General features: G+C 38.4%; 1 protein-coding gene across 1 annotated transcript in view; it reads left to right on the top strand.

The window, feature by feature from the left end:
- Positions 1–18,474, top strand: part of LOC122831634 (ELKS/Rab6-interacting/CAST family member 1-like) — a 156,567-nt gene that overhangs the window by 113,890 nt on the left and 24,203 nt on the right. The window contains exons 17-18 of the mRNA XM_044117983.1: positions 3,767–3,928; positions 6,861–6,926. Of these exons, the coding sequence (XP_043973918.1) occupies positions 3,767–3,928; positions 6,861–6,887 (189 nt within the window). The 3' untranslated portion in view covers positions 6,888–6,926. The remainder of the gene's footprint in view (positions 1–3,766; positions 3,929–6,860; positions 6,927–18,474) is intronic.

Genomic DNA, 18,474 nt, shown 5'->3' with positions numbered 1-18,474 from the left:
ACCCCCATGCTTCACTCTGGGCATGCAACAATCTGGGTGGTACGCTTCTTTGGGGCTTCTCCACACCGTAACTCTCCCGGATGTGGGGAAAACAGTAAAGGTGGACTCATCAGAGAACAATACATGTTTTACGTTGTCCACAGCCCAAGATTTGCGCTCCTTGCACCATTGAAACCGACGTTTGGCATTGGCTCGAGTGACCAAAGGTTTGGCTATAGCAGCCCGGCTGTGTATATTGACCCTGTGGAGCTCCCGACGGACAGTTTTGGTGGAAACAGGAGAGTTGAGGTGCACAATTAATTCTGCCGTGATTTGGGCGGCCGTGGTTTTATGTTTTTTTGATACAATCCGGGTTAGCACCCAAACATCCCTTTCAGACAGCTTCCTCTTGCGTCCACAGTTAATCCTGTTGGATGTGGTTCGTCCTTCTTGGTGGTATGCTGACATTACCCTGGATACCGTGGCTCTTGATACATCACAAAGACTTGCTGTCTTGGTCACAGATGCGCCAGCAAGACATGCACCAGCAATTTGACCTCTTTTGAACTCTGGTATGTCACCCATAATGTTGTGTGCATTGCAATATTTTGAGCAAAACTGTGCTCTTACCCTGATAATTGGACCTTCACACTCTGCTCTTATTGGTTCAATGTGCAATTAATGAAGATTGGCCACCAGGCTGGTCCAATTTAGCCATGAAACCTCCCACACTAAAATGAGAGGTGTTTCAGTTTCATTGTCCAACCCCTGTATATATATATAAAAATTATATGAATTAGAGGTGAAATGGTAACAAGGAGTATAAACTGCTCATAGCAAAATGAACAATACATTTTTCCTGTAGTAATTGGTATATAACTGACCCATATGCAATAAATTAGAACATCAGTGAAAAGTTAATTTAATAGATCTGTTCACATTACATAGATTAGACTGTTTTCAAACCTTTATTTCATTTTTTAAAAATTATTTTCATCTTACAGTTAATGATAAAGCAACATTTAAGATTAGAATATTGCAGAACACCAATAATAATAATAAAAAAATATTTGTTTACATTAATAAAATGTCTGTTTAAAACATGCTTAAAGGATGTTCTTTTCAAAAGGTACCTTTAATCTAATAAACGAGTCTCACCGGGATGCATATTCTAATTTATTGACTATGACTATAAATTTCTGGTCTTTTTCTGTTCTTTATGATAAAATCAGTTGCATTCACACTACTCATCACTGTACACTTAGGCACTTTATTCTCTGACTCATTGACACAAATTTCATAATAGGGAGCCGCCCTCAGGTCCGTAAATGTCTTTTGCGGAAGGAAACTCACTAGGAAATGCCAAAGAATTATGGCACTCAAGGTCTCTCCGGGAAAGCTGATCTTGAGACAGCAGATTGATTTACAGATAGCACTGACCTGTCTGACCTCCCCACATCCCTCTTTTTTTAAGGTGCATGTGTGGGTATGTGTGTATTAAACAAACTTTCCTTTCATTCACTTTTTTTTCTAGTGTAGGCGAAACCCTTCTGTAGTTCAGACAACCATTCATATACAAACACAGACTCACACACGTGACACAGAAAATGTGTCCCAGTGTGGGAATTTTCTTAACATTTCATCCAAGTAATGGATAATCTCACATTTGTAGTGCTTTAAAGTTTAGGTTAAGCTGAATTCAGAAATCTCTGAGGTGTGTTTTCTGACGTTTCCCCTTAATCTTGTCCCTTTCTTTTTAACGCAGTTTAGCATCTGTCTTTAGCCTGTTAACTCTTTTCTGTTTTTCCCTAGGATAACTGAGTAATGATTAACACACATGGACAGACCTGATTAAAGGGCCTTGCTTAATTGTTGTGAAACTTGCTCAGCCTTTCTGAAGTACAGCTGTTTTCTTTTTGTTTTTTTTTGTTGTTTTTGTTTTAGGGCTTTTTTGTCAGCTTCCTGTGTCCATATGTGTTAATACAGCCACTCTTTAATCAGAGCAGGCTTGTGATTTACACAGGGCTTGTGTTAGGGTTTGCAGTGCAGCTGTGAGCTCAGCGGTGATTGCTGCCATGTTTACATCAGCAGCTGCACATTGATACACATACAAAAACACACAAAGAGCCAAATAATATAGTGGGTTTTGCTTAGAGATTTAGGTGAAGAGCCTGTGTATTTTTTCTCTACATACATTAGTACCACCTGTGTGAGCTGCTCTGCCTGTGATCTACAAGCAGGTCTGGAGGACACTAGCGAGCTGTTTACTCTCCAAGACTACTTATTAACACTAATTAAAACTCACATATTCCACCTGAAAGGCTTTTTAAGTGTAACCACCTTTGTTTTTACACAAACATTACGGAACATGTCCTTAAGAAAAGAGTTAATGCGTGTGTTTTCTTTGTGTCCCCAAGTGCATGAATAAAATTTTCTTACTTTACACTAATGTGGTTTACCTGTTACAGTGACACATCACTGACAAGATTACATATTTATATTGAGAACAGGTCAAAGACAACCAAAGCGATTGATCAAAGGGTAATTATATACATATCCAGACTAATTATCCCCCTCTGCTTAAGACCGATTAAAAGAATGAGGCTTGTTTAACATTGTGAAGATTACACAACTAAGCACCACTTATGTGTTTACATGGCATCTGCCTTCGATTACAGGTGACAGATCTGTAGCTATAGTACACATAACCTTACTCCACCCAGTCACACCTGCTAATGGTACCACCTAAGGTCATAATGATCTGGACACCTGAACCTGATATTTAACGGCTCTAACCACTGGTCTGATGTTTGTCTGAAACCCTCCTTGTTTCTTTTCACCTCCCACAGCCTTGACAGCGTTCTCACCTTATACAAGAGGCTCTTCTCAAGTTTAAGCTAATTGCAAGCATCTTAAAGACCAGTCAAATCCTCTCCTGTGATTCTGACTGGCTTGTTTCCTCACTCATTACGCTCCAGCCTCTTATCACAGCTCTGTTATCCCTAGGGCGCTAACTACTGTAACTCACCTGACTCAGGCTATCTGCCTGTTTCTCCCAATGCCTGGCTCCCATTAAACTTGGGAAAGCCACAAGAGTTTGGCCGCAAAAAATGCACGCCTTTTCTTGGAGTCAACTACATTTTATACACAATTCCACCACTGACTCCACAATCATGTCTACCCTGAGGGAAACTATACAGTGTTAAAACAATAAAACTGAGAATGTCAATATATCTGCACCTAATTTTTTTTTCTGTCTCTCTATCAGTTGGGCCGATTGTTAACATTAGTCCGCCAACACTATTATCTTACTCTAGCATCATGTCTTCTTTCTCAATACATTTAACAGACATATAGAGTCGCCATTTAGAAACATTTGATGCACATTTAGGGGTCATTTTAATCAGTGACCTGCAAAAATAAGGTTGCTTCAGTTGTGGCCCTGGGCTACACAAAGCAACAACTGTACTTGTAGGGATTTATCTCATTCTACTTAAAGCATAATTTGAAATATGTATGACAGACTTATGATAGTTCCATTAGGCGCTCCAACTTGCACAATTTACAACCTGTCAAATGTTAGCGGCTCAGTTTTTATCATCTTTGATTGCTTTCAACATACTTTCCCCTCCATGCAGGAATTCCTCAGCCTAATCATTCAAAGATTCAGGAGAAATTTTCATGGAACAAATAAGCAGTGTTAGGGAAATGAATGGCTTTGTGTGCAAGTCTTACAGTTGCATTTAAACGATTGTGTTGTTTCTTTTTTTTTTTTTCTTTTTTGCAGACCCAAAGCAGAATGAAGTTAATAGCAGACAATTATGAGGAAGACTACATCTACCCCCAACATCACCCTCACCATTTGCACCACATGCATACAGCAAATTTGCATCACCGGAGTGTGCCAAGAGGGGACCCACATGCCAACCACCGACCTCCGATGGATCAGGTCACAACAAATACTACACACACACACACACACACACCTTGAAGGAGCAGATGAACTCTGGGCTTGTTTACACAAGTTTACAAGTTCTGAGCCTTCATCTTCATGCCTTTAAGGTTGATGCAATTTCATATTTATCAACTCCACCGGCACTCAGTTGTGGTCTTCTTTGACAGCATAACATTTTCCCTTCTTTTTTTTTTTTTTTTTTTTTTTTTTTGTAACCCTCAAACCCCAATACTTCCTGCCAAGTTAGAGTTATTCAGATCAGCCAGATAAGAGGCCCGAAGGAAAAAACTGCCAAATGATTGTTTTTGATTGATGGGGTTTGTATGTGAGATTAGTTTATATATCATCCAACTCTTATACAAGCTCCCTCCTTTCTGTCTGCGTATATTACCCACATTGGCCCGAGGACACCCTTAATGTGTCTGCAGACAGCTTAAAAAAGTACTGTTGTTTTTGGCACAAGCAAGTGTTGTGTGTTCATAAAGGTGCACACTGGCATTGATGTGGATGCACATGGGATGCATACTTGAGTGTTTATTTGTTCTGTGTACCCTGATGAAACTGCCTGTAGGTGAAAGCAATCTTTGCAAAAGATGGAGTCTTCCCATTAACTTATGAAAGCTTTTTTTATGCATATTTGAATTGAATTCAGACTCATCACAGCTCTATTGTTGTACATGGGGGGATTCCAAACTGTGAAATTGTGCATGTGTCTCACTGAGTGTGTGGCTCTAAGATGAATAGTTGGGAATTTCCACCTGGGTCTATATGGTATTTATATTGAAATGAACTTTTGCATGTCTGTACTCTTTATAAATAATTCTGAATCTGCTGTCTAAATTAGAGTCAAACCTGAACTGGAGATCCCCTGTGCTTATGGTAAAATGCATTCACATGCTTAAAATATCTCAGCAATAAGGTAGGGATACAGTAACTGGTTGAATAATTTCTCCCCTTCATACCTCTGGAAGAGCGTATCTTAATTCCTTAAAGAATGCAAGAGTCTGTGATTGATTGACGTTCATTTCATTTCTTTTTATTATTAACTTTCAAGCTCACAGAAGTATGTGAACATCTGCGTTCTTTTCACTCACAAGATGAATCAATATCTTCCTTCGACTCTGATGCATCAGGTGATTGAAAGTGAGGGAAGCTGTAATGAGGCACCCGTTTTCTGGAAACCACCTTTTCAACAACAAAGATTAATAATTTAGATTTCTGCAGGTCTTGTTAAATAATTAAAATTGTCAACAGAAACACTTTAAATGCATGTGATTAATCTGAAACCTTTAGCGATTTAATATTACATGATGCAGATTAATCAAGCTATGTATTTTCACTTAAAAGCATCTTGCGCATAGAGGTTTACCTCAGAGCAGCCTGTTATGGGCTCGACACAAGGGGAGCGACAAATGACAGAGTTGGGTTCATCCACTGGGTTAACTCATTTCTAGTAGCATTTAGTTTTTGTATCCACTTGAGGGGTAGCCAAGGTGTGTATTGTGTGTAAGCAATTTGACTGACAGCAGACAGTCGAATTGATTTGCGTCACTCCAAAGATGAAAATATCTGGGTTAGTTGAGTCCATCAAAACCACAACCTAAACATTGCTTAGGTTCACTGCAAACATTGTTGGAAAGTTGACCACAGTTCCTGCATACTCTTGGCTCCCCCATGTTCCTACTAATATTCACGTCCACAATAGTGAGGAACAGACGTATTGGAGATGCTGCGAACTGGGGTAGAACCAGACCAGACATCAACCGGTCAGAGTGAGACCTGACAATGGAGGAGCAGCTTTAGTCTCTTGCAGTCTGGGGGCTTCGTTTGTGGTTCGGAATGATCTTCAGGCTTTCCCAAACCCCACTCTTGTTGCTTTGGTGCAGCTGATTCTCCTTCTTCTTTTTGTAGATGATTTTTCCATCCCTATTTTTCTTTTTTACTCTTCTTCATTCTGAACACCCAGAGTACATGAAAGCTGCCCATGTTTATCTGTGAGTCTGGAAATTATGTGATTGGCCACATCTCAGTCAGCCAGATGAGGCTAGGATTCCAGTAGCTCCTTTGATGGCATGTAAAGCTTACCCACTTTGTTGGAAAGAAACCTCACGGTTCCCATGTTGATGGACGGATTGATGGGTCTGTACAATCTACTCCAGTTGTTACGCTTCATTCCTGCCCTCTTCCTTCCCAGCTCGCATTGGACATCAGGTTGTTTTGCCAGAGGAATAACAGAAGCGTGATCACTCATAATGTCTCTGAACAGAATATCCACAAAAAAAAATTCCAAAGTTGTTCACACAAAGGTTTTCCCCCATTGCACATATAAAAAAGTAGGACGATACAGAAACACCAAACACATTCAAAATAAACTATAAAAACAAGAAGACTCAGAATTAGTGTAGAGCTGTTAAAACAGGCTGTCTGCTCTCCTGGCACCAGAAGATGTTGATGAGGGTATGTTTCTGTTTACCAAGCTTGTCAAAGCTATTAACTTCATGTTGGCATTTAGCTTCTAGCATGTTGCACTGAAAAGCAAGTGTTACAACTGTAGCTTTGCTGCTTCATTGTGGCCCATTAAGTTTACTGAGCTTGTTAGAACCATTCAGTTCAGTGAGTACCACCATATAAACTGCAGCCAATGCTCGGCTTGTTTTTAGTTCTGGTGTCATGTTAGCAGAGACTTTGCTTTATCTAGACCGACTTTAGCTTTTTGCATATAAGTCCTTGACTGTGGAGAGCTTCCAGTTCATTTTAATCATTGTAATGTTACTGTCTAAGTGAATTTGCCTTCTATTATAAACAGAAAACAGGTGTGTTGACACTAAGGATTATTATGGATTATAACGGATTATAGCCACATGTAAGAACAATTGCATGCCATAATTAATACATCACAAATTGTGTTTTCTGTGTTTTCTCACAGGATGACGAAGAGGGTATTTGGGCTTGATGAGTGCTATCCATAGGAACCTGCATCTCTTTGGTGTCTGTAAGTTTTTGATAGACCTTCTATCGATTGTAAATCTAGCTTTTATTTCTAGATATTAAAGCTGAAGTATGTAACTTTATAAAAAAAAAATTTTTTTCTACATATTTGTTGAAACTGTCACTATGTTGTGACAGTTTGGTATGTGACATATAATCTGTGGAAAAACTGAGCTCCTCCTCTGTCTTCTCCCACTGCTAACTAGAAACAACTGCTGTCAATCACAATCTTGTGTGGCACTGCTTATCCTTTGGTGTTGAAACGTAGCGCAGGGGGAGGAGGAGATCAAACTTTTGACTATCTGTCTCATAGCAAACTGTCACAACAGGTGACCATTGTAACAAATGTGTAAAAAACATATTCCCTATAAAAGTTACTTACTCTAGATTTAAGGTACATGTTTTAAGCTTGATATTCTGCACCTTATTGTGTTTGAGAATCTTATTCTATGTTGAAGTGAGAAAAAAGGTAGCTCTGAATTGTTTTGATATGTTGACAAAGTGGACTGAAGTAAAAAAGACTTGCTGTAAAACTGGCCGACAACACACAGTATGATAAAATCTGCAGCAAATGGATTGGTCAAACGTGGATTAAAATAATTTGACAGTGTTTACTGATTATCTAAATAGAATTTATGAAAACTTTACAATATTTCAGATAAAAAAAGGGGAACTCCATTTTCCTTAACATAATGCTATCTTGTGCTATTTTGTTCTTATGAACCCAAAAATATTATTTAATCTCATACTGGCTGCTGAGTGTACTGTTCGACCCTTAATACTCTGCACAACATTTTCAAGGGGCTTGAGTTACCATTAGCAGGAAACACTGATGGAACCACCCTATCCGCTGCATTACACTAAACGGACAGAGGAAAGTGTAACAGAACCCAACTCTGTTTCCACTGCTTGTGGATTTTGGTTGACTTAAAAGAATTGGTTTATTTTGAGGTTTATGGGTGCTTTCTGTAAAGTATGTACTCAAATGCTGGTAGTGCAGCCATGTGGTACATGCACTCTGTGGCCATATAGGTAACTGCGTGGTTAGACCTATACGCACCCCTGCCGCCTAAAGCGAACACACCAAAGCCCATAGGTGATAAAAATGACACAATGAGAAAAACCAGAGATGGTCCAGTCTGTCTTTTTGCACTCAGCTTTTTCAGTCATAATAAAATTTTATCGCACTACCCCACCCCTTTGTGTGCCAGTGTGTGGGGTAGTTAATTGCAGTACAACACAGAAAAGTTCTGAGGAGGTTTTTTGTTTTAAGACTGCAAGCTAAAAATGCATAAAGTCAAGAATGCTGAGTCATAAATTATAATCCCGGTTTTGGGGGTTTATATCGAAGCCCCCCATTGGCTCAGGATGCCTTTAAATGAGGGCAATGTGAAAAAAATGAGCATGGGGGGACAGGGCTTCTTTTGAGCTAATGTGTATATATTTAAGTTAATAAGACATGAAGAAACTACTTAAAGACATTCAAATATGGCTATATAAATTTTTATGTGTGGGCAAGATCGAGGGAAGATTGAAAAGGTCTGAAAATTGGAAGGGTTCTTGGTTGGAACCTGAACGAAAATCAAGCATCATGGTACACTCATAGTTTCCAGTTCCTCTTTTTCTACTCCCGCAGTAATCCACAGGTGGACCATCACAAGCCGAGCGTGTCTCTAACCTCAATGTTGCACTTTTCCCGAACATTTTACTTTTAGGATTAAGTTTTATAATGTCTACAAGCAAATTGCTCATCTTCCTCTAATACAGTTTTGTACTTATCTGTGATGTTTGTCCATATATTTGTAAGGCAGCCTGCGTTTAAGAAAGTGTTGGTGAGCTATACTGGGTTGGAGCAGTCTACATAATCCAGTCCATGTGTGTTGAGAATGCAGCAGTGTCAAGATTCACTGTAATGAAACAGACCACACTGCCCCCTCTCTCCCTCATTTTCCATCTCTTCACATTTTTCCATCACTCCTCTCCTTTCCACCTTTCTTAGACTTTCTCAGCGCTAACTCATATCCCTTAAGGTAAGCCTGGACCTCTGGCCAGCCCACTGGTTCAGTAACCTTGATCAGATATCAGCTGGGGATATGCATTCCGTCAGTTTTGTATGTGTGTTTATATTAGAACTTTTTATCCCTTTCTAATAGAATAAGCCTGGCTCATTAGCCCTTTAGTGGAGAGTGGTATTGTGGCGAGCAATATCAGTGCTGCTCATCTATCCGATTCTGTTATTCTGGCAGCATGCAGCACGAGTGCTGCTAGAGTGTAGAGCTATTCTTTATAGCAGAACAGATGGGAGCCATTGAGAGGTATGTAGCTACAGCACATAAGGCTGTACCTAATCCCCATATCCTGTCCCTGAGTGAGCCCTCCCTAATATGAGCAAACAGAGATGACAGCACAGATAGACAAAAAGCTAAGAATCAATGTGTCTGATAGATTTGACTTCTGTTTCTCAATGCCAACATTGAGTTCCACTTCAACAATGTGATTTCCTTATTAACTTTTAAAGTGTGAGTTATAGATTGTGTATTCATGCCTCTCTCAACGCTTATTGGCTCATTTAGGTTGTGTATGTTCTGTTTTTGATTGCAGAGGTTTTGTTTACCTTCTAGCCTACTGGACTCCCTCACTAATGAAATAAGAATGTCCTTTTTGAGATGCAGCACAGAAGAAGGGGGGATGGAGGTAAATATGAATGAGAGCATGGGGCCAAAGGAGTAAAGTAGACTGAACAGTATTTGTGGAAACGTTGCGCTTTTAGTCCACCATAAATTAATTTATACTTTGTAAGGCTAAAAGAATCTGGGACAGAAATATTTTAAAGTAAACAAGAGTGTGCAGATGGACAGGCATTCCACAGGAGAGTGTTAAATGTTACTCAGATTAAAACAAGCTTAATTAAAAAAATGAAAAATAAATCTTAGTTTGGCCATGTTTTCCAAAAAAATGTTTTATGGCTGTTTTTTGTATTTGAACAAGTAACACGGTTTTGTTGAGAACAGTTTGCCATGAAATGTCATTAGACGTTCTATCTCATTCATTATTTTAGATATAGTTTTTCAACTAATAAATACCAATAGTTCAAAAAGTTGAGGTCAGCATCCCTCTTGGGGTCACACACCAACAATGTGGGATCTTGAGTTCCTCCTCAGACATTTAACTAAATTTAAAACTGTAAAAGGATTCAAATTTCAATTGAGTTTGTTTACGTAGCAGCAGTTCACAACATAAGTCACCTCAATGCATTTCAATGCACTTCACATGGCAAAATTTAGCTTGTTCAGTCCACTACCTCTGTCAAATCCCAAAATATGTTCAGTTTTTTTGTAATTTTCTATTGTACGTCTGGTCTTGCGTAAAGCTGTCCCGTGCCATGTGTCTTTGGTAATCGGTGAACCGTGACTGGAAGGTCAGAAGAGGCGTCTGATCTGGGCCGTTCTTCAGCCGGCTGTCAGCATCATCAGTCCATGAAGTCAAAGGTTGTTCCACCGGTTGAACATGAGTGGAGAAAAGTCATTAACTCTGCAACACCTGAGTAGTGACCCTTAAGCGTACTGTGTGTCAGATCTATCTCAGTGCATACTGACAAATGTCTTTATCAGCTTTATAAACGGACAGCCAAAATAAATCATTAATGGTAAAATGCTGAGGACACCAGAGGCAACACAAAGTGAAGTTTGCTCTGGTGTAGGGAATTTTGTGCTCCGCATAGCAAAAATTGTTTAAAAGTCATGGCCTCTGATGCTAACTATAGTGTCATCTTGATTAAGTTGGCAAGAACATATTGCTTTGAAAAGAGAATTCACAATGTTTTTTTAAGAGTTTTTCACATTGTCATTGTGAGCATAGAAAGCTGTAGTCTCAGGATCCAGAGATGCATCAAGGCAGAAAAACATAGAAGTCGACAAGATGATGAGAAATGCAAGGTTCAACTGACACCTTTTTACGAGCCATTCGTGTTTATTCATGTTTCCTCTCTTTGGTGGTTTTCTTGAAGTTGTGACAGGGAAAGCAAAGTGAAACACCTCAAGTGTGGACCAGAAGGCATTTTGTCTGAGTAAGCATCATTTTCCCCTCCCACAACACTGTCATTACACACGCAACAATTTGGCCACACATGCTAGGCAAGCATACAAAGATGTAGCAGAACTTTATTGAGTTTTCTGTTTCTGTGAAGGCAAGTAAATCCGTGCTCATCAGTTCCCTATCCATGCATTGAGAATTTGCATGTGCATGCTGCTTAACTAATCAAAAGGAATCCTCAAATTCCTGTGTGGGCGACCCAAGTATCACAACTCAAATAAAGGGAGATCAGAAGAGCTTAGCAGCATATTGTGTGTCTCCCACCTCTTCCGTCGGCAAGATCCCAGTATATGGCACTTCTTAACTGATGCGTTACATAGGTAGACATTGAGAGGAAATTGGAAGTGTGTCCAAATAATTTATTTTATTGTACAATGTTGTTTATTAATCAAATAGCAATAAAATTAAATTTGGTTTACCCATTCAACTAATCGCTCCTTCTAGTATATATGCTCTTTCTCTCATTTACATCTAATACTCTAAAAGTAAAGTACGAAAAATCTTGATTTTATTTACATGTCAGATAACATAAAATACACTCAGAAATATCTGTTCTATTTCAGCACTACCTACATATGCAGAGGAAAACAGTGAAAAGTGTCGGAGAAGACAAAAATACAAAGAAGCATGTAACAACTGGACTGTGCACATAGAGTTATGTTGAATACATTTTATTGTAACTGAAAAGTTTAATTATTTCAATAGCTCAGTTCTCTGTTTGACACTGATATATGGAAATCATTATCATTATTCTTTTGTCTGTTAATTATGTTAATATTTTTCTCTTACAGCTGAGAAAACCACAAATTAAAAAAAGCAATTTTAGTACAAAAATATGGTATGAATAAAAAGTATTAATACCTGCTTAAACGTTATTTTCAAAAGGTTATTTTAATATTACAAGTTTCACTGAAATGGTCATTCCAATTCATTAAATAAGGCCTTACACATTAGACAGATATTGTTCTGAAGTAATTTTTGTCCAACTCAAAAGGTTTTCCCAAAAGTCTTCTAGTTTACATCAGACACTTATTTCCAAGTCAAGCGATTTATGTCACTGCAAGAACTTTGTCATTTTACATTTCACTAGGTCTGGACAATAAATCAACAACAAAACACATGATGGTAGACACGTGAACACTATCGATAGATAATATCACAATCTAGAACTGGACAGCATTTTAAGAGATGCTGGCAGTGGAAAGGGTTTAGCTGCTCAACCGCTCACTGCAAGACAAGTAGGACGGCCAAGTTGAAGGCTTAAGGTTGTGCGCTCAACATTAGATTTCAAAAATAGATATGAAAATCTAATTGGAACCATTTCAGTTTGAAGAAATTTGATTTCAGGCTTTCATATCAAAATTACATACATAAAACATTCAGTATTTGCTGTATGTATAAACATTAGAAATAAAGTTAAGTTGTTAACTTAACAACTTTACTTTTGACTTTATTATATATTATTTATCAGCCATGATAAACATTTTACATTTACATTTTATTAACTATCACTGTAAGCTATTCATAAAAATGGCATTAGAAGATTGCAAATTATGCATCAGCTAAATAGTGTATAGATGTACTATCATGTTTTACAAGGTGGCAAGAACCTTTTACAAAATTTTGTCATTTTTTATTTTTTTTACCAGATTGATATCAAGAATAGATCCAGAATTATTCTCTTAGCTTTATGTTGTTTGTTATAAAACATATGTACACTGACTAAATTGGCAAAATAATTCATAATGTGTTTTTACAATATTATTAAACTCTCAAAAGTTGTGGTATGCCTTTGAGTTAGAATCCTTTTACTGAACGGTCTTATCGTTTCCTTTCTGTCTGAACATGCCAGGTGCAATTCAGTCTGTGTGTGTAAACTTCTCTTTCCTAGTGTTCTCAGCGTAAGCCAGACCACAGTCATAAATCAGTCCACTTCAGACTGTTATTTTTCCTCTCTTCTTTTCTCCTTTGCCTTATGTTATGTCACGCTTCTTTATCATTTCTTCAATTCTGATTGCTAAAGGAAATGTTGTAATGCTTAAGTCAAATTGAGAAACAGATGTATCAATAAATGCCTCAAGATAACGCTGCGTGCAGCTTGATGTGTGGGTGAATATTCTATGTGTGGGTAATTGAAAGATCAAGAAAGAGAGAAAGGGATAGATAGATTCTGGCAGGATTAAAAGGGTGTTTTCTGTGCTTATGTGGATGGCAGCACACAAAAGCCTTTCCCTCAGGAGAAACCTGCACCTGGGGAGGCACTTTAAGTGTCTCCATGCATTTCTGCATGTGTGTGCCTGCGTATGAAATGGAGAGCAAAATAATTGCTCTTTGGGAAGTCTCAGTGGGACAATCTGGAGGTCAGATTCCTTGTTCAAGCTGGATTACCTTCTAAAGGAAAAGTCTGAACCTCCACAAAGCCATGCTGATAGAGTGCGGTATTAGGATTTGGAGACAGAGAAAAGTGAATCACAGTCTTTTCATTTTAAAGCTGTAATTTTCTTCAGACTTCCTGTGCTCTCCTTGCCCTTCTTCTGCTTCACAGACACCAAGTGCAAAATTCTGAAGTCTCAGTTAAGGCCTTTCGTGCTCCCTAACCTGTGCTTTTCGCATACAGACCCACCCCTAGGCTGCCAATCCGAGACAGGCCTGCTGCTTTGAGGTAGATATTCAGAGGTAGAGAAAAAAAGAGGTTGGAATGTGAGTGATGGGTTTCCTTTTGACTAGAGAAATCAAGTTTTACTATGTGACCACTCACAAAAAAATGATGTTATCCTACAATATGCTGCTCTGCCCATTTGATACCTAAATCCAAGCACTGCTGCACAGGTTCCCACACATGTTCTCCGACCGGCTAATATAAAACAAACATTTATGATCAAGATTGACATCTTAGGAAACACTGTGGTGGTGAACTAACACCAAATATATTTTAATAGGTAATAGCAGAAGGAATCTCACAATTTTCCTTCCCTATTATAGAAAAGCCAGAACTGCTATCAGAATCCCTTGTAGAACTGAAAAGGAAAACTAACAGGAATTGTATTTGTTTCCTCTTACTGAAAGGCATCCCAGTGTAGAATCACTAGAGAGGTGCCTCATCCTTCTACATTAATAATATCAGTAGGCACTGGACTGCATTTTGACATTATGTCTGAGATCTTTTAGAGTAAGAGTGGGCTGTAGTTCTTTTTTTTTGTAAGAATGTCCCAAAAAGCCTCCAAAGGTGGTTTGGAAGCTTACAAAAAGGAAGGTTTAGTGTTGACATATAAAGAAATAAACATAATTCCATACTGATAAATTAGCTTGCAGCACACGTGTCCCAAAAAAATAAAAAATGCATGAAAAAGTGAAATTATCTTCAATTGTATTCTATCCAGAGAAGAAACTCGTATGGAATTTAATACACAAGCTGATCTTTTCAAGTGTGTTGATGATTAAGGCTTATAGTTAATAAAAACCCCAAACGTTCAAATTCTTGGACAATTTCTAATACTACATTAAAGCAACAGATATTTATACTTACATTTTATGACTCTGGAAATAATGTCCTTGTACTGTACAGAATATACGCCCAAGACACTGTTGTAGCTCTTTTTGCATTCGCAAGTCAGGAATTAATGAACTTGATCAGCCTGTGGCACTGTTGAGTTGCTGTAATTGCAGTTGCCTTCAGCTTGATCATCTTGTAAGCGAGTGTTTGGTGTCGCTCTGCTTTCTCTTGACAAGATGTAACTGGTATGACATTAAATGAAATCAGCTTCTTCATATAATTGGCCAGAAGAAAAAGAAGCATGGAGAGCCCCCAAAAAGTCAAATATATATTTCTCTGATTCCACCTTTTAGGACTTAGGCATTAAAGCAGGAGTGCCCAAGGTTGGTCCTCGAGGGCCGGCATCCTGCATGTTTTAATTCTCTCCCTGGTGGTAGTATCAACCTTTTCAGCATGTCAATGTTCTTCTTAGGCCTCTAATGAGCCGTCATTGGATCCAGGTGCGTTAATCCGGGAGGAGAACTAAAACATGCAGGATGCCGACCCTCGAGGACCGACTTTGGGCACCCCTGCCTTAGAGGCTTTGAGCATACAGTCTTGTTCAGAGGACGACATCATGCCAAAATTTCTACAATCCTGGGCATGGTGTAGAGTGCCCATATCACTTGCGTAGTAAAAAGGATCTTGGTCTAAAGGTTATAGAATAAACTTCTCCTTTAAGCGCCCAAAAATGTATAACCTCTAAAGTCCCGAGTGAAACTTAGTCCAGCTAATCTTAGCTTGTTTGGGTAAGTAGGGAGTTTTCAGCCAGGTTTTGTTTTTTTTGTTTTTTCCAGTGAAACCTTAGAATTGGATGCCAGAGTGGCCATGCTGTCTGTCACCAGATCTGCTCAGACAAGCAGATTAGCACTGTTGTTTGTTGGTCTGTCCAGCACATCAAACTGTAAATGACTTGAGTATAAATTTATGGATTGGGATGTTTTAAATATGTGGTTTTTCTGAACGAAAAGCCACATATTTAACTGTATTCACAATGCAAAGGAGCAGAGTGACAAAAGGGGTGTAACGGTAATCTTTTTTTTTTTTTTTTTTTCTTGATTTCTCTTATCTGGGCTTGTGGAAAAGCCATGCTTGTAAGATGACATTCAGAACAGGATTAAAGCTGGTGTAAGCCCCTCCTCAGCTTACACCACTCCTGCCAAAAGGGAATCTATGCAACCACACACTCTTAGGCAACTTTGTCTCCCTCATACTAGCACATATGTTGGAAAGTATTACTGTTTTTCGGACACTCCTACACACACAAAAACCCTTCACACTTTTTGTTTAATGTGGTTCCATCCTATCTTTCACTCTCAAGACCAGGTATTGCATCTCCTCACCAAACACAATTATGCATTCAATCAAACTGGCATACATGTCTGCATCAGTTCATCTCATATTTACTCCCCCAATTGAAACAGAAGCATTCTTACCGCAAATGAGAGCCGTCACAAAACTGACAGCATCAGTCGTGACATTTTTCCGACTTTCCCACCAACTCACTTTTAGTGCCGGGGCTTGATGAATAGCATTTATTTTAGTACAGAACATTAGTAAAGATTATTCACCTGGATCAATGTGTGTATGTATTTATGTAAATACAATATGTAAGTTTATGCAAACCTCCAAAAATTTAACTGTAGGTTTTATAGAAGATTCTGACTGGAAAGTTTTTTGATTGGCATTGATTGGCCTTTTACTTTAATTCACTTTAATTTACTTTAATTGTCATTGCTTTCCAATTTACTCTCATCTTTTCTTCTCTTGCTTCTTCACTAAATCTCCATGAGTGCCTCCGGCAGTGTGTGTTTGATGTGAGTGTGTTTGACTGACTAAAACAGAACCAGCAGTGCATTGCTCTGTGTTTCTGCCAAATGAGCCATGTTCATTGCAGACACAGATGCCCATAGTGTTCTTGGGAAATTTTAAGTACCTTAACTGTTAATAAGTGTAGCATGAATTTGTTTTCAGCACACTTTACTTTGAAAACCAAAAAATAAAATTCAGTGCAACCAACTGCCTGTAGAGGTTACTTTATTCTTATGATGAGTGGATATGTGTAATTTAATCACAATCTTTCTGTGAAGGTTTTAGAGGTTGTTTGGAGAAAATTAGTGAACAAACCACATCATTAAAATACCCAACAAGACAGGTTCAGGGCCAAAGTAGTTAGAGTTAAGTTATAAAACATTTGTTCAGCTTGTGCATCCCAGTCTTAAATCCTTCTTCAAAAAGCCGCAAGGCAAGACTTGTGAAGCTGCACAAACATGGTCATCCACATAAACTTGCAGGATGAGCAAGAAGAGCTTTAATCAGAGAAGCAACAACAAAAGACTCATGGTATCTCTGGAGCAGCTGCAGAAAACCGGAATGCAAAAGTGCTAAATGCAACACTACATACAATGTTTAAAACTATGAGAAAAATGTGCACATTTACCATTTTTATTTATTTATCAAAATGCTCTACTTTTAGCCTTGCTGTCTGACTATTTAGTTGAAGACAGACTACTCTTTCTGAAAGACTACAGTTAGTTTTATTTTAGAGATAACATTACTATATGATTTGAATGTCCCTTTCTATTATCAAAATGAAACAACATAAAATACCTGCGGTATTCAGACCTGTCCTGTAACATGAGCTAAGTTATACGAGAAGCATACACCAGCTGGCTGACAAAACAAAAAGAGTTAACTGAACGAGAGAGACTTTTATGATCATTCTTAACAGCAGAGTGGACCTGGATAAAATATAACACTAGTTATCAATAGGTGCCATTGTACCATTGTGCTACTCTAACATCCTATCCAAGGGAAACTAGGCTGTCACAGTTTATGTGCAGCAAGTCTTTAACCCTGCAGCTATAAGATAAGCTCTGCTACTGGGTGGTCTTCCTAAAGCTGATCTCAGAAAATCATCACAGGTTGCTGCACCGTCATTTTAGGTGTCAGGGTTAGAAATCCACTTAGGTCACTCAGGTGTATGTTTGACAACAACTTTCAAATGATGTTTATGATTTCAGTGTATCATCTTTTTCTGCAAAGGTGGTGCTTGCTGTTTGTAGATTGAGAAATTATTACTATTCAACAGAAAGTCAAATCTATTTACATAGCAAATCAACAGACAACTAATGTTGACCAAAATGTTTTGTCTATGTAGCTGGGCTTAAAATGACATTGGAAGAGTTAGGAGCAGTAGCTCAGCTGCTAGCATTGCACAAACTCGCACTGACGTTTCATTTGCTCTTTACTTTTGCTCGCTGCCAGACAGCCAAATGTTTGTTTTGCCCACATGACACATGCTGGAAACACACAAAGGCACAAACAGGCTCTCTTTACATGAGAGGTCAATCACAGTTCTTTTTGTGGCTGCTCAATCAGCTGCAAGAGGAAACAACCGAAATGTTTCGTGACCATGTTTGCTCTCAGGTTTGCTTTAGTTTGCTGCTGGTCTGCGCCCCAAAATATTTGTTGTAAGACTGATGCAATCATTTTAGTAAAAATACATATACTTTCTGAGTTTTGTGATTCAGATTAAAGAACTATGGGCATTAGAGCAAAAATAAGACACATTTCTTGCCTGCTTTCTCTCACTTATTTGTAATCTCGTTGTAATCTGTTGATGACAATGACAAATAAATCTTATCTTATCTTATCTTATTACTCTTTGCTTCTCATCTTGACCTTATCCTGCTTACACATTGAAGCTGCTTGAAGGAAGGATATGAAAGTTAGTAAAAGAATCAGCCTCCTGGTTCTATAGACCAGATAATGTGACAAGCTTCAGACTTGAGTAGAATTTGTATTTAAAGCTTCAGGATGTAACTTTTATAAGCGATATGTTTTTTACTTATTGTCAAAACTATGTTACAATATGAAACATCAGCAGAAATACACCATTGCCACAAATGAGCAATCAGAGACAGGA

This window comes from Gambusia affinis, linkage group LG01, assembly GCF_019740435.1.
Source record: "Gambusia affinis linkage group LG01, SWU_Gaff_1.0, whole genome shotgun sequence".
Taxonomy (NCBI): domain Eukaryota; kingdom Metazoa; phylum Chordata; class Actinopteri; order Cyprinodontiformes; family Poeciliidae; genus Gambusia; species Gambusia affinis.
This window is presented reverse-complemented; position numbering and strand designations above follow the sequence as displayed.